General features: G+C 36.7%; 1 protein-coding gene across 15 annotated transcripts in view; it reads left to right on the forward strand.

Annotated features, from left to right (window-relative positions):
* CCDC141 (coiled-coil domain containing 141) overlaps positions 1-15,285 on the forward strand; it is a 259,530-nt gene that overhangs the window by 106,793 nt on the left and 137,452 nt on the right. For 14 of the 15 annotated variants that reach the window (XR_003793967.1, XR_003793968.1, XR_003793969.1 and 11 more), the window contains one exon: positions 6,406-6,600. The exons of the other annotated variant lie outside the window; for it this stretch is intronic. Coding sequence is in view for 11 of the 14 variants with exons in the window: in XM_029225422.1 (XP_029081255.1) it covers positions 6,406-6,600 (195 nt within the window). In the remaining 3 variants the exon portion in view is untranslated. The remainder of the gene's footprint in view (positions 1-6,405; positions 6,601-15,285) is intronic. 15 annotated transcript variants of the gene reach the window in all.

Consider the following 15,285-nt stretch of genomic DNA (forward strand, 5'->3'; position numbering starts at 1 on the left):
TTCTACAGTGTGGTCATCTTCAAACTCACCAGACAATGTACTGATTTACCATGTTTATTGGTTATAAACAAAATAAAATACATGTATTTTAGTGATAGTGAGCTCCACCATCACTAACACTGGAGCTAAATTCACTGGCCTAGATGGTGTATTTAGGAGAATGCTTGGCATAGACTAGACCTGCCAAATACATAGTTGAACAAATGACTGCCTCATAATGTTTATTGCTCTTATAAATGGGATCTTTATTAGAAAAGATAATTGGCTATTGTTGCTATCTAGGAATGTTATTGGTTTTCTTTCATTGATTTTGTACATAACAACTAAAAGTCATTGTTCTAATCTATATCTGATGTTCCTTATGGGTAAAATATATGGATACCCCCTTCCCAACTTAATCTGCTTGACTTAGGGAAATCTTCATGAGAAGTGAACATCAAAACCTAGTAATTCTCCCCATGGTTGAATTACATGTTGAGATCCTGAAGATATCTCCAACAGATTCTCTAGAAAATTAAAAAGTAAATCTTTTGATGACATTAATATAAACTGCAATCACCTAGTCGGCCAGTGGCACACTGATTGTAGGCAAATTGTGTTAGATGAAAATAATTTGGCCAGCTAGACTTTATTAATTTTGATTTAAAAATTGGAAACATCAATAGCCCCCAATCTGGCTCTACTCCTTACTTAATCAACTTGAAGAAAATGTGATTAAGAGGAACAAAAATCTAAGAAAAACAAGGACAAGACACTAAAGAAAAAATAGTGATTCTCAGAAAACACAAATCTTGGGACAATTTCTTCCCGACTTCCTGTGTAATTAAATTTTTATCCAAAAACTATGTTGAACCAAGGAGGAAGAAATAAATGTATTTCTGCTCCAAATGTTATTTTGAAGACTTGCTTATGAGTGTAATTTGTTATGATTTTATTTGATTTAAAAAATTTATTCTGCCACACATCCTTTTGCCTCAGTATTAGCAACAAGCACCCTGCTCTGTGTGCCTGAACCACAGGCTCCACTTGGTGGCCAAGCACTGAACAGAATAAAGGAAACAAGAAGCTTCCAAGCCATGTTTTTTCTTGCATCTTTTGGAATATTTGAATGGACTGAGAAGAAAGAAAGCAGCAACTATTATTCAAAGATTGCTTTGGTGACATCTGTCATTTCTGCTGTAAACTGTCAGTCCCAAATCCAGTAGGGTAATTATGGAAAATATAGCTAAAAACCCAAATTTTAGTAGGGCCTGAAATCCAGGAATTTGAAGCACAGCCTATTCACCGTTGAATTTACATCTGATTCACTAGAGAAGCCAAAGCATATGTGAAATGGTGGTGGCTCTTTCTGCACTGCAGAGAAGTAAGGCTCAGGAAAGCAAAATGCCCTGCGGGAGGCCACTTACTAAGTTTGGAGTAAAAAGTGTATTTCCATTTCTCTGCTCTTGCCCACAGGCTCTCCTTGATTCAGTAGCTATGATTTCTTCCTTATGGCCGGGAAGCGAAACACCACAATTCTTTCATCTCTAGGTGATACACAAAATCACAGTTCTTCCCTGTTTGCAGTCTGTCTGTGTCTCTGTTGAAATGCACCGCAGTGAGGGCAGAGTTCAGATGGCCTGTGGACACTGAACTCGGTACTCATCCAAGAGTGAGATGACCCTTGCTTTTGTGTATGTCAGCGAGAAATGCCTGGGAAAGGAGCACAAGAAGTAACTGTGGCCCAGCTGGCCATCCACTCGGCATGATCAGAGACTTTCAGCTTTTCAAGGGCTCACTGCCACTCTCCAAAAGCGTAAACATTTCTTCTCAAAAATTTTCTGCTCAAAGCAGACTTTCAAATATTCTCTGATTAAAATCGCCAGGTTTATTTTGTTTGTCCCATGTGTTAATGCAGTCATGTAAAACTCTATGATTTGCTGTCAGTGAGTTAATTCTCCTCGGTGCTGAACCAAATGGGACTGTAGACTTAAAAGACTGAACGAGAAATGAGCTATATCTGATGAGATGTCCTCCAAAGCGGCCATGTCCTACACATGAGCCAGACACATGCTTCTGCCACATGTGATTTGGGCCAGTCATCTCCACAACTGATAGTTTCTTAGCAGTTTATAAATATGTTCCCTATTGTTTCTTTTAAACACACCCCATCCACTTCATCAGGGAAGTGAATAAAAGCTTACTAAACATATTGGGAGTATTCTGTTTCTTTTCCACTGGAGTAGCTAATTTTTTTTACTTTTTAAATTGAATGGCTGGATGATTTTTATACCAATCCATAATTTTATTTGAAAAGCTAACCTGGGACTGTTAAAAAAAAGTGAGAGGGAGAAGAAACCGTTTTCGCCTTCTTGTCTATCAGTGCTAATCCTCTTAAAAGTACCCTTACGATCAAGGGATGCAAGAGAAGCTCCATTTCCTCAGCAAATGGAATACTGAAAGGTACAGTTTAAAAGGGTTACTACTGTTAGCGAAGAAGGAAAGTAATGGAGTGACCTGTGGACACACCCTGAGTCCAGGAACACACAGTGCCACACATCTTTTTTGGCTCAGAGATACACAGGTCCATCTATCAAACTGAAAAGCCAAGGAAATGGCAGTCTTTGGCTTTCTGCTGGTGGGGACAAGTACTGGAAATATTTTATTGCAAAGTGACTGAAACCCAGTCAGAAGTTGAATACTTAGCAAGCAGGCAGCAATGGCTTAGAGAAAAAGGACCAAGATTTTCTCTGTTGGGCTCCTCCAGCCTGGACAACAGGAACAACTAAGATTTTTAAATAGCATGCTGGATTCAGATGACTCTGGAAAGTTTTGTCTCAAAAATAAAATAGGCGAAGCATCCCCAAAGAAAAATGGCTGGGGAAATATGTCATCAGAACGGTATGGAAGCGCATCAGAAACTGCCTATAGATTGCCCAAAGAAAACAGAACCAATTTTCTGAGAAGATTGCATAGAAATATTGAGTAGACCTAGCTTCATCTACTGCCCACAGAGTTCATTTGAAAATGTAATTAAAAAGACTGGGGATGGAGAATAAGAAAAGATAGGAGGCACAAAATGGTCCTTTACAGTTTCCTTGGAAGGTCACAGCCCACTTTATATAACACATTATGAAGCACAAGGTTACAGTGGGTTTTCAAAGACTTGGCTCTACTCCAGAAGTCTCTCTTTAATGTTGTTTGCAAAATTTATACTAAAGGCAGATTTATGAACTCTGTTAGAGAACAAGTATTTCTCTTCTTATTCACAGAGAAGAACTTTATTATTTTGGTCCAGTTGCAAAATATAGCTTGAGTTTGGCTGTAAATTCTCAGTTATATATGTAAGGCATTGTGTTTATTTAGAAATAATAAGGCTTCTAATTTCAAATCAGAAAATCCCAGGGTCATATAAGGACTTTTATCAGTTTCAGGTCTTATCCAGACGTTATGGAAGTTTCACCTCTGTAATTCTAAGTTAATGTGTTTAATCTTTCTGTGGTGTAAAAAGCACTGTTTATCACCTCTCTGCAGAGCTGAGGCCAGGATACTGGTTGAGAAAGCAGGTTCTAGAGTCAAACTACCTGAATTTGAGTTCTGGCTCTTTCACCTACTAGTGTTGAGACCTTGGGCAAGTTCTTAACCCTTCTGAGCCTCAGTTACCCCATCTGTAAAATGAGGATAATAATAGTTCCTACCTTGTAGGGGTGTGGTGAAGATTAAGTGAGATACTATATGTAAAGCGTTTAGCACAGTGCTAGCATACGGGAAGAAGAATCAACCCTTACACTCTTGCAGACAGTTAAGATACCAACACCGTAGAGTTTAGTTTTGTCCAGACTGAGCACGTAATGGCTGTAACCTATCTCTCCGTATCCTAACCTCCTCTCCACTTTCCTTCCCCCAGCTCTCTGGGCCTCCCCTAGTTTCTCCATATTTAAGTGTTCTTCCTCTAACGAGCACAGAAGATTCTGGTCAATGCCAATTTTTTGAAAGAATTACCTGCTTTACTCTGTGTCTTCACATATTGAGCATTTCTTACTTGAGTTCAATGAGGATTAATGCCCCACAGATCTTAACAGACAGAAAATAGAGAATGGATCCAAAAGACAGGAAACGGAATAACTGGGTAGCTGGAGGGATTGGGACAAAACAAAAAAGGAAACAAAGACTTGTGAAAGCAAATGAACCCGTAGCTGGTTCAGCTCCTTTTAGCCACAACTGTAGTGTTTCTCAGCATTGTTCCAGCCGGAGCATTGGTCCCCTGAGATGATTAGCAAACAAATGGTTTCTTGGTCAAAGGAGTTTGTCCAAAACGTTTCACACCACGTTTTCCTCTAGGAGTCTCAGTGCATGTTAACATAGTAAAAATTCTAAGAAGTACTACAGTAAAGAAACCTGCTTTATTTTGCTTATCTCATATTATTGATCAATACATAACACTGACCAGTACATTTGGAGAAGGCTTCCACTATTGTTATTTTATAACTGGGAAACAGGAATTCCCATAAATAATGAACAAATTTTGGGGCACTAATGAACCATGATAAAACTGACGGGAAGACAAGTGGGACTAATATTTAGTGAGTGCCTATTATGTATGCCAGAAATTATGCTAACTGCTTTAGAAATATTTGCTTTTTCCCGATAAGGTTAAAGTAGTGGTTTTTAAGTGGGAGGGATATTTACAGTGCTTTACGAAATAATGTCATGGCACACATTAGCAGTCCTTAAATGGGGACAAATAGCTCTTTAAGAAATGCAGGATCTTGAGAACTCACGTAGCCCATCTTCATGCCTAAGGGTATTGCTTTTGCACTCACTGAGAAATTTGGAGAATCTGGAGTCTCTCTACTCTCAGTTCCCTGGAATGTAGCATTGTATACAAACCTGTGAATAGTCCTAGTTCTGCCACGTATTGGATATGTAACCTTGAATAACATACTCCTCTGAGCCTGTGTAAATACTAGGAAAATAATAACATCTAACCTAAGTTTGTGAGGATTTTACTTACAAAACATAAGCTCGTAATTGGTGCTCAAAAAAATGCCAATGCCTTAATCTACCATACTTATTCTTGCATCCATTGATGAAAATATTTTTCTCTTACACAATTACTAGAACAGATTCTGTGAAGTCCATAAAATAATGTGTACAATTTCTATTTTCAGCATCTACCAACTGTGATTTGAAATGCTACCATTTTGTGTGTATGTAGAAACAGCATGTATTTAATACACTTCATAATGCAGTATACATAAAATTATATAAAATAGCAGTTTATGTATTGTTAAAGAAAAGAACTATATTTTATTCTTTCTTTATATTCCCCAAGACATCTATCCCAGCATGGTCCCAGGTACACAGTATTTAGTTGCCTTGTGAAATAAATGAATGGAAATGATAGCGGTAAATTGCACTAAAATTGTATTATTTTATACAATATAATGTAACAAATGTAACTTAATAATAGGACACTTTGCACTGGGGAGCAAGCCAGGATGGAGTCAGACTGTGATTTTTTAAATTTGGTGATAAATTTCTGATGCTTTAACAAACAGCATATGCTCACTGCTCAGTCTCAGCTGAGATGGGTACCAGAAAATTTGCTAACAAGACTCCTATGTTAGAGATAAGCATTATTTTATGAAACTAGATCTGTCTTCAGTTCTTTTGCAAGAAATTTGAATTTCCCTTCAAATAAATTGAATGTTAATATGTTTGATTTACTTCAACTCTTATTATTTTCTTTCTTCTCTATTTACTGTTTTTCACCCTCATGCAATAGAAAGTAAAAAACTACCTCTTTTCCTTTGTTGAAATGTTTATAAATCGTTAATAGTGAAACATTGAGAGGTGAAACTGGGGTCAGGATGGAGAGAATACTGCACAATAACAGCTATTAACTTTGTGCAGAGTAACAGGTCTTAATTTCAGTTCTAAGTGTAGGCAGATGCACAAACAACCATATACTATGAGATTTCCCTTCCTTTCTTGTGCATATTTGCCCACATTGCCAGTGAGAATAAATTGTGGGAGAGAAATGATTTTATACTTAAATGAATAAAAATAGGTAAAAATGAGTTAGAGATTGAAAAACACTGATGACCATATTTTGGGTATATTTTCAGGTATTGTTAAGGGAAATGGCAAGTGACCTGAATTCAGGGCAACCAGACACATCCCAGTTGACCTGCCCCTTTCTACTATCATCCCCTCTCCCTTTTTAACCTCTTTTCTGTGTCCTTTTCTTTTTTTTTACCTACATCTTGTTACTCAAACCTGGAATGTAGCATTGACTCCTTTATGATTTGGAAATAATGACAGGTTGCTGATACATTCAACACATGTAAATGTCCTCTGAGTCTTACCAGAGATTCCAGAGGGGAGGATGTGTAAAATAAACTGAAGAGTGATCTCTTGTAGGAATGGAATTCCGCAGTGGAGAAGCTGAAGAGTGAGGCACTGGGGATTCTGCTCTCCAAGGAGTATGTGGAGAAAGAACACCTACAGCTGTCTAACCAGAAACTGAATTGGCTTCAAGAGGAATTTGGTCGGCTCATGGTGGAAAGGAAAACCTGGTTAAAAAAGGCAAATGATTTTTTTAACAGCGCGAACAAGGTCAGTGTGAGGTGAAGCTGGTAATTTTAGGTCATCAGGGCAAACCAGTAAGAGACCCATGACTTCAACAGGCTGGAACACGTCACAGAAATCTCGACTCCACTTAGAGTTTCAAAATTGATAGCAGCAAAAAGGAGCTTTTAAAATATATTCCTACTCTGGCCATTATTTTGTACTCAAAACTAAGAGATTCTGTGCTTTGACATGTAAAAGGTCACCGAAAAAAAAAAAAAGGAGACTTTTATCTTAGAGCTCTCATTGTTCTGTTTGAGGTGGACATTTGTGCCAACATGGTAGTGTTTCTCCTGGAGGAATGGAATTATCATAAAATATATCAAGGTTAACCAAAAAAAACCTTGAAACTTTTACCAAAAAAATCTTTCTCTTTTTAAAAATCCTCTTTCATTTATTAGGTGAAGATACATAAATATTGCAGGCTTTTGGCACGCGAATCATAAGGCTCTGGTTGACTGCCCTGCCTTGGTTTGCCTTTTTTTTTTTTAATTGGAGTAGAGTTGATTTACAATGTTGTGTTAGTTTCAGGTGTACAGCAGAGTGATTCAGTTATACATACATATATATCTTTTTTTTCAGATTATTTTCCCTTATAGGTTATTTAAAAATACTGAATATAATTACCTGTGCTATACAGTAGGCCCTTGTTGGTTATCTGTTTTATATATAGTAGTGGGTATATGTTAATCCCAAACTCCTAATTTATCTCTCCCCACACACTTTAAATCAGCCAAAGGGAGATCTTGCTTTGGACTGTTTCCAGGCCTTCTTGAGTGGGAGAAGTGCTCTATTTTCATTTAAGATTGATTGTAGCAGGTGGCTCATACTGCGTGGTACTGTTCATGTGTTCACATCACTTGAGTATCTGAGGATGGCGATAATGTTTGAAAAAATTTCTGCCTTTCCCAATCGAACATACACCTGCAAACTGCCTTATTGGAATTAATACCTTAAATTTCACTGATGTAAAACTGGGTAATGTGACAGAAAATGAATGGGAACCCACAGAGGGTAGGTATATTGTGATTTAAAGTAATAACATCAGCAATCTGAATACAGTGTCCTGGTAGGTATCAAAACTGTTACTTAATTTTGAATTTTTTACTAATGGGAAACTTGGAAAACATGAATAGTAAAGTTCCAAAATAGAGGTGGTAGAATTATGGTAGGAAAAAAACACATGTCAAAGAAATATTTGTCAAATTATTATTGTTTGGGATTTCTTTGTTTTAAGAGAAGAAACACATAATTTCTAGATCTGTTGAGCTAAGTAAATGGTAAGTGCTGGTTAAATTTCTCTTCAATAGTCCTGATTTTGAATAAGAGTTTTTTTTTTTTTTTGCGGTACGCGGGCCTCTCACTGTTGTGGCCTCTCCCATTGCGGAGCGCAGGCTCCGGACGCACAGGCTCAGCGGCCATGGCTCACCAGCCGCTCCGCGGCATGTGGGATCCTCCCGGACCAGGGCACGAACCCTTGTCCCCTGCATCGGCAGGCGGACTCTCAACCACTGCACCACCAGGGAAGCCCTGAATAAAAGATTTTTAAACTTACATTACACTCTCATTCTACAAAATGAGTGGGTCATCCCAGTTAGTTAATGCAGTTTCTAAGGAAAACAGTTATAGAACATGTTGCTATGATAAAATGCTTCTAGCATAAGCCCTAAACATTATAGTCCTGCAAAATGGAGAATTTTTCTCTCTGTCTCATTCTCACTCCCTCACTCTTGCTTTCTCTGCTGTCATTATCTGGTAGCTTGCCAGGGAAATTTTTCTTTTTACATTATTCTTGGGCCTTGAAGGAGGAGGAATGATATCTCTTGCAATAGTAATTTTTAAAAAATGGAAGAACGGAGTGGTTATTTTTTCAAGCTTATACGATAATTAAGGTCAAATCCTAACAAATCCTGTTTCATAACCCCAAACACTTGACTTCTAGTTCCCGTTTCATCATTTGAATGCCCATGGCATTCAAATTATAATTAGTTCAGTTGGGACCTCTCCATACTATAGAATTCTTTGTAACCAAGTAGTACTTAGAAAGATTTAGAATTTATTTTCACTTTTCAAAGCATCAGGGAAATAACTTCTAACTCCAAATCTAAGAATTCAGTTTGAAAGATGATATATACTTTTACCTCAGCAAAAATGGAAGCTGGAGTTTGGAAAGTAGATGTTTAAATCATGACTCTTGAAATGAGTTTTTACCATATTATTAAGAAGCAATAAATGATGAAATAATATAGTAAATAAATCCGTTTAAATTAAAGAAGGAAATTCTTCTCAAGGCTTGTAAATGGCATTTTTCTTTTTGATTTATATTGTAGAATCTCCAAATTTTATAAAATTACCATTTTACCCCATTCTGGGCATAACTACTCATAAATAATCCTAGTTAAAATAAAGCACTGGATTTAAGGTATTAATATAAATTCAAAATCCCTTAAAATATTTTTTTCTAGTCTGAAAGTTTTGTTTTCACTAGTGAAGGAGTATTTTCAGTTTACATCTTCAATTTATCTCCGAAGCACTGAACTTTCCTTTTGAGAATTCACTTTATTGCGCCTTGAGGGCGCTGGGTTTTCCTGATTGTGATCGTCTACATCCTTGATGAAGCCGTGCTGCCAACAGTTGTGAGGTGTCTGAGACTTTTCACCCAACTTTCCAGCCAGCAAAAGAGATAACCAGAGTGTCAAATGTCACATCAGTTCCCCAAGTCCCAGTTCCCCAGGCATTCTTGACACACCAGTAAGATGGGTAGGAGCAGTGGAGACTCGCCCCACACATGCAAATAAGGATGTTAGCACTGTGAAAAAAAAAGAGAGCATCAGGGCTTTAAAAAAAGAAACGGTACCTCGAAAACCAATTTCACTCTTGATAAATGGAATCATTTTTTAGCAAACAACGTCTTGTTCCAAATTTGTTAAAGCTAGGTCAATATTCTTCAATTTCTGTGTCAAATGCCAGTGTGAAAAAATGTTAGTGCCATGGGTAATATATGAATTAGTGAATGTAACAGCTTGAGTGTTTTTGCTCAGTAAAATGCAAAACATATGATTTTTAAGATAACCTTTAACTTTTTAAAATTTGGTTAAAATAAAAAGAAATGAATGTCATAATCTCATCTGCAGAACGGACTACTGTTAGTATGTCTTCCGTATCATATTTATTTCTTTTTCATCCAGATTTTTATCATATGTTTCTGGTATTTTCTGTTCCAATCATCTGGAAACCCTCCTCTTTTTCCCTTCTTTCCTTTTATTGTCACCTGTCCTTCTCTCTCTACCAATCCTATCAATATCTAGGGATATTGTTATTTACTAGAAAAAAGTCACAATAAGTTTTTAAATTGAAGTTGCTAAATAAGTAGTGTGGCAAATTTATGAGAATAATTACCCTTTTTCTTTACGGATTCATTTATTTAATATTTATTGAGCAACTACTATGTGTCAGGGACTGTTCTAAATGCTGGGGATATAGCAGAGAATAAAACATACAAAAAAATCGATAAGCCAATGTAATTCCAATATGTGAAATTCAATGAAATATAATTATCACCTAATTGTCCACATTGACAAGAGTGCCCACTGCCTTTATAGTTTCAGGAGTGAAATTGATTACCTTTTAATCCTGCTAGGGGTTAATGATTACCCAAAGCTCAAGAGTCTGTTTCTTACCTAGAGAATGTCTAGTGTTTGGCTTGAGGTGTGACCGTTTGTACCTGGAATGAGCAATAGGTGGCGATGTTAGCACATAGGACCTCAGGAGTAGTGTTGCTACTGATGCTTTTCTTTTTCTTTTTTTTAAATTGAAGTATAGGTGATTTACAACATTATATTATTTTCAGGTGTACAACATAGTGATTCAGCGTTTTTGAAGACTATACTACATTTAAAGTTATTACAAAACAATGGCTATATTTGCCTGTGCTGTACAATATATCCTTGTCGCTTATCTGTTTTATGCATAGTAGTTTGTATCTCTTAATTTCATATTCCTATCTTGCCGGTCCCCCTCCATCTGCCCACTGGTAACCATTGGTTTTTTTCTCTGTATCTGTGAGTCTGCTTCTGTCTTGTTATATACATTCCTTTGCTTAATATTTTAGATTCCACATATAAGTGATAACATACAGTATTTGTCTTTCTATCTCTGACTTATTTCACTAAGTATAGTACTCTCTACATCCATCTACACTGAAGTAAATGGCAGACTTTCATTCTTTTTATGGCTGAGTAGTATTCCATTATATATACATACCACATCTTCTTGATCCATTCATCTGTTGATGGACATTTAAGTTGCTTCCATATCGTGGATATTGTAAATAATGCTGCTATGAACATTAGGGTGTGTGAATTTTTTCAAAACACTGTTTTATTTTCTTTGGATATATACCCAGGAGTGGGATAGCTGGATCATGCAGTAGTTCTATTTTTAATTTATTATTATTATTTTTTACACCTTTATTGGAGTATAACTGCTTTACAATGGTGTGTTAGTTTCTACTTTATAACAAAGTGAATCAGTTATACATATACATATGTTCCCATATCTCTTCCCTCTTGCATCTCCCTCCCTCCCACCCTCCCTATCCCACCCCTCTACGTGGTCACAAATCACCGAGCTGATCTCCCTGTGCTATGCGGCTGCTTTCCACTAGCTAGCTATTTTACATTTGATAGTGTACATATGTCCAAGCCACTCTCTCACTTTGTCACAGCTTACCCTTCCCCTTCCCCATATCCTCAAGTCCATTCTCTAGTAGGTCTGTGTCTTTATTCCTGTTTTACCCCTAGGTTCTTCATGACATTTTTTTCCTTACATTCCATATATATGTGTTAGCATACGGTATTTGTCTTTCTCTTTCTGACTTACTTCACTCTATATGACAGACTCTAGGTCTATCCACCTCATTACAAATAGCTCAATTTCGTTTATTTTTATGGCTGAGTAATATTCCATTGTATATGTGTGCCACATCTTCTTTATCCATTCATCCGATGATGGACACTTAGGTTGTTTCCATCTCTGGGCTATTGTAAATAGAACTGCAGTGAACATTTTGGTACATGACTTGTTTTGAATTATGGTTTTCTCAGGGTATATGCCCAGTAGTGGGATTGCTGGGTCATATGGTAGTTGTATTTGTAGTTTTTTAAGGAACCTCCATACTGTTCTCCATAGTGGCTGTACCAATTCACATTCCCACCAGCAGTGCAAGAGTGTTCCCTTTTCTCCACACTCTCTCCACCATTTATTGTTTCTAGACTTCTTGATGATGGCCATTCTGACTGGTATGAGATGATATCTCATTGTAGTTCTGATTTGCATTTCCCTAATGATTAATTATGTTGAGCATTCTTTCATGTGTTTATTGGCAGTCTGTATATCTTCTTTGGAGAAATGTCTATTTAGGTCTTCTGCCCATTTTTGGATTGGGTTGTTTGTTTTTTTGTTATTGAGCTGCTTGTAAATTTTGGGAATTAATCCTTTGTCAGTTGCTTCATTTGCAAATATTTTCTCCCATTCTGAGGGTTATCTTTTGGTCTTGTTTATGGTTTCCTTTGCTGTGCAAAAACTGTGAAGTTTCATTAGGTCCCATTTGTTTGTTTTTATTTCCATTTCTCTAGAAGGTGGGTCAAAAAGGATACTGCTGTGATTTATGTCATAGAGTGTTCTGCCTATGTTTTCCTCTAAGAGTTTGATAGTTTCTGGCCTTACATTTAGGTCTTTAATCCATTTTGAGCTTATTTTTGTGTATGGTGTTAGGGAGTGATCTAATCTCATACTTTCACATGTACCTGTCCAGTTTACCCAGCACCACTTATTAAAGAGGCTGTACTTCCTCCACTGTACATTCCTGCCTCCTTTATCAAAGATAAGTTGACCATATGTGCGTGGGTTTATCTCTGGGATTTCGATCCTGTTCCATTGATCTATCTTTCTGTTTTTGTGCCAGTACCATACTGTCTTGATTACTGTAGCTCTGTAGTATAGTCTGAAGTCAGGGAGCCTGATTCCTCCAGCTCTGTTTTTCGTTCTCAAGATTGCCTTGGCTATTCGGGGTCTTTTGTGTTTCCATACAAATTGTGAAATTTTTTGTTCTAGTTCTGTGAAAAATGCCAGTGGTAGTTTGATAGGGATTGCATTGAATCTGTAGATTGCTTTGGGTAGTAGAGTCATTTTCACAATGTTGATTCTTCCAATCCAAGAACATGGTGTATCTCTCCATCTATTTGTATCATCCTTAATTTCTTTCATCAGTGTCTTATAATTTTCTGCATACAGGTCTTTTATCTCCTTAAGTAGGTTTATACCTAGATATTTTATTCTTTTTGTTGCAATGGTAAATGGGAGTGTTTTCTTGATTTCACTTTCAGATTTTTCATCATTAGTGTATAGGAATGCCAGAGATTTCTGTGCATTAATTTTGTATCCTGCTGCTTTACCAAATTCATTGATTAGCTCTAGTAGTTTTCTGGTAGCATTTTTAGGATTCTCTATGTAGAGCATCATGTCACCTGCAAACAGTGACAGCTTTACTTCTTCTTTTCTGATTTGGATTCCTTTTATTTCCATTTCCTCTCTGATTGCTGTGGCTAAAACTTCCAAAACTGTGTTGAATAAGAGTGGTGAGAGTGGGTAACCTTGTCTTGTTCCTGATCATAGTGGAAATGCTTTCAGTTTTTCACCATTGAGGATGATGTTGGCTGTGGGTTTGTCATATATGGCCTTTATTATGTTGAGGTAAGTTCCCTGTATGCCTACTTTTTGGAGGGTTTTTATCATAAATGGGTGTTGAATTCTGTCGAAAGCTTTCTCTGCATCTATTGAGATGACCATATGGTTTTTCTCCTTCAATTTGTTAATATGGTGTATCCCATTGATTGATTTGCATATATTGAAGAATCCTTGCATTCCTGAAATAAACCCCACTTGATCATGGTGCATGATCCTTTTAATGTGCTGTTGGATTGTGTTTGCTAGTATTTTGTTGAGGATTTTTGCATGTATGTTCATCAGTGACATTGGCCTGTAGTTTCCTTTCTTTGTGACATCCTTGTCTGGTTTTGGTATCAGGGTGATGGTGGCCTCATAGAATGAGTTTTGGAGTGTTCCTCCCTCTGCTATATTTTGGAAGAGTTTGAGAAGGATAGGTGTTAGCTCTTCTCTATATGTTTGATAGAATTCGCCTGTGAAGCCATCTGGTCCTGGGCTTTTGTTTGTTGGAAGATTTTTAATCACAGTTTCAATTTCAGTGCTTGTGATTGGTCTGTTCATATTTTCTATTTCTTCCTGATTCAGTCTTGGCACGTTGTGCATTTCTAAGAATTTGTCCATTTCTTCCAGGTTGTCCATTTTATTGGCATAGAGTTGCTTGTAGAAATCTCTCATGATCTTTTGTATTTCTGCAGTGTCAGTTGTTATTTCTCCTTTTTCATTTCTAATTCTATTGATTTGAGTCTTCTCTCTTTTTTTCTTGATGAGTCTGGCTAATGGTTTATTAATTTTGTTTATGTTCTCAAAGAACCAGCTTTAATTTTATTGATCTTTGCTATCGTTTCCTTCATTTCTTTTTCATTTATTTCTGATCTGATCTTTATGATTTCTTTCCTTCTGCTAACTTTGGGGGTTTTTTGTTCTTCTTTCTCTAATTGCTTTAGGTGCAAGGTTAAGTTGTTTATTCGAGATGTTTCCTGTTTCTTAAGGTAGGATTGTATTGCTATAAACTTCCCTCTTAGAACTGCTTTTGCTGCATCCCATAGGTTTTGGGTCGTCGTGTTTTCATTGTCATTTGTTTCTAGGTATTTTTTGATTTCCTCTTTGATTTCTTCAGTGATCACTTCGTTATTAAGTAGTGTATTGTTTAGCCTCCATGTGTTGGTATTTTTTACAGATTTTTTCCTGTAATTTATATCTAGTCTCATAGCATAGTGGTTGGAAAAGATACTTGATACAATTTCAATTTTCTTAAATTTACCAAAGCTTGATTTGTGACCCAAGATATGATCTATCCTGGAGAATGTGCCATGAGCACTTGAGAAAAATGTGTATTCTGTTGTTTTTGGATGGAATGTCCTATAAATATCAATTAAGTCCATCTTGTTTAATGTATCATTTAAAGCTTGTGTTTCCTTATTTATTTTCATTTTGGATGATCTGTCCATTGGTGAAAGTGGGGTGTTAAAGTCCGCTACTATGAATGTGTTACTGTCGATTTCCCCTTTTATGGCTGTTAGAATTTACCTTATGTATTGAGGTGCTCCTATGTTAGGTGTATAAATACTTACAATTGTTATATCTTCTTCTTGGATCGATCCCTTGATCATTATGTAGTGTCCTTCTTTGTCTCTTCTAATAGTCTTTATTTTGAAGACTATTTTGTCTGATATGAGAATTGCTACTCCAGCTTTCTTTTGGTTTCCATTTGCATGGAATATCTTTTTCCATCCCCTCACTTTCAGTCTGTATGTGTCTCTAGGTCTGAAGTGGGTCTCTTGTAGACAGCAAATATATGGGTCTTGTTTTTGTATCCATTCAGCCAATCTGTGTCTTTTGGTGGGAGCATTTAGTCCATTTACATTTAAGGTAATTATCGATATGTATGTTCCTGTTCCCATTCTCTTAATTGTTTTGGGTTTGTTATTGTAGGTCTTTTCCTTCTCT

Source organism: Monodon monoceros, unplaced genomic scaffold (assembly GCF_005190385.1).
Source record: "Monodon monoceros isolate NGI ecotype Baffin Bay Population unplaced genomic scaffold, NGI_Narwhal_1 Super_Scaffold_16, whole genome shotgun sequence".
Lineage (NCBI taxonomy): Eukaryota > Metazoa > Chordata > Mammalia > Artiodactyla > Monodontidae > Monodon > Monodon monoceros.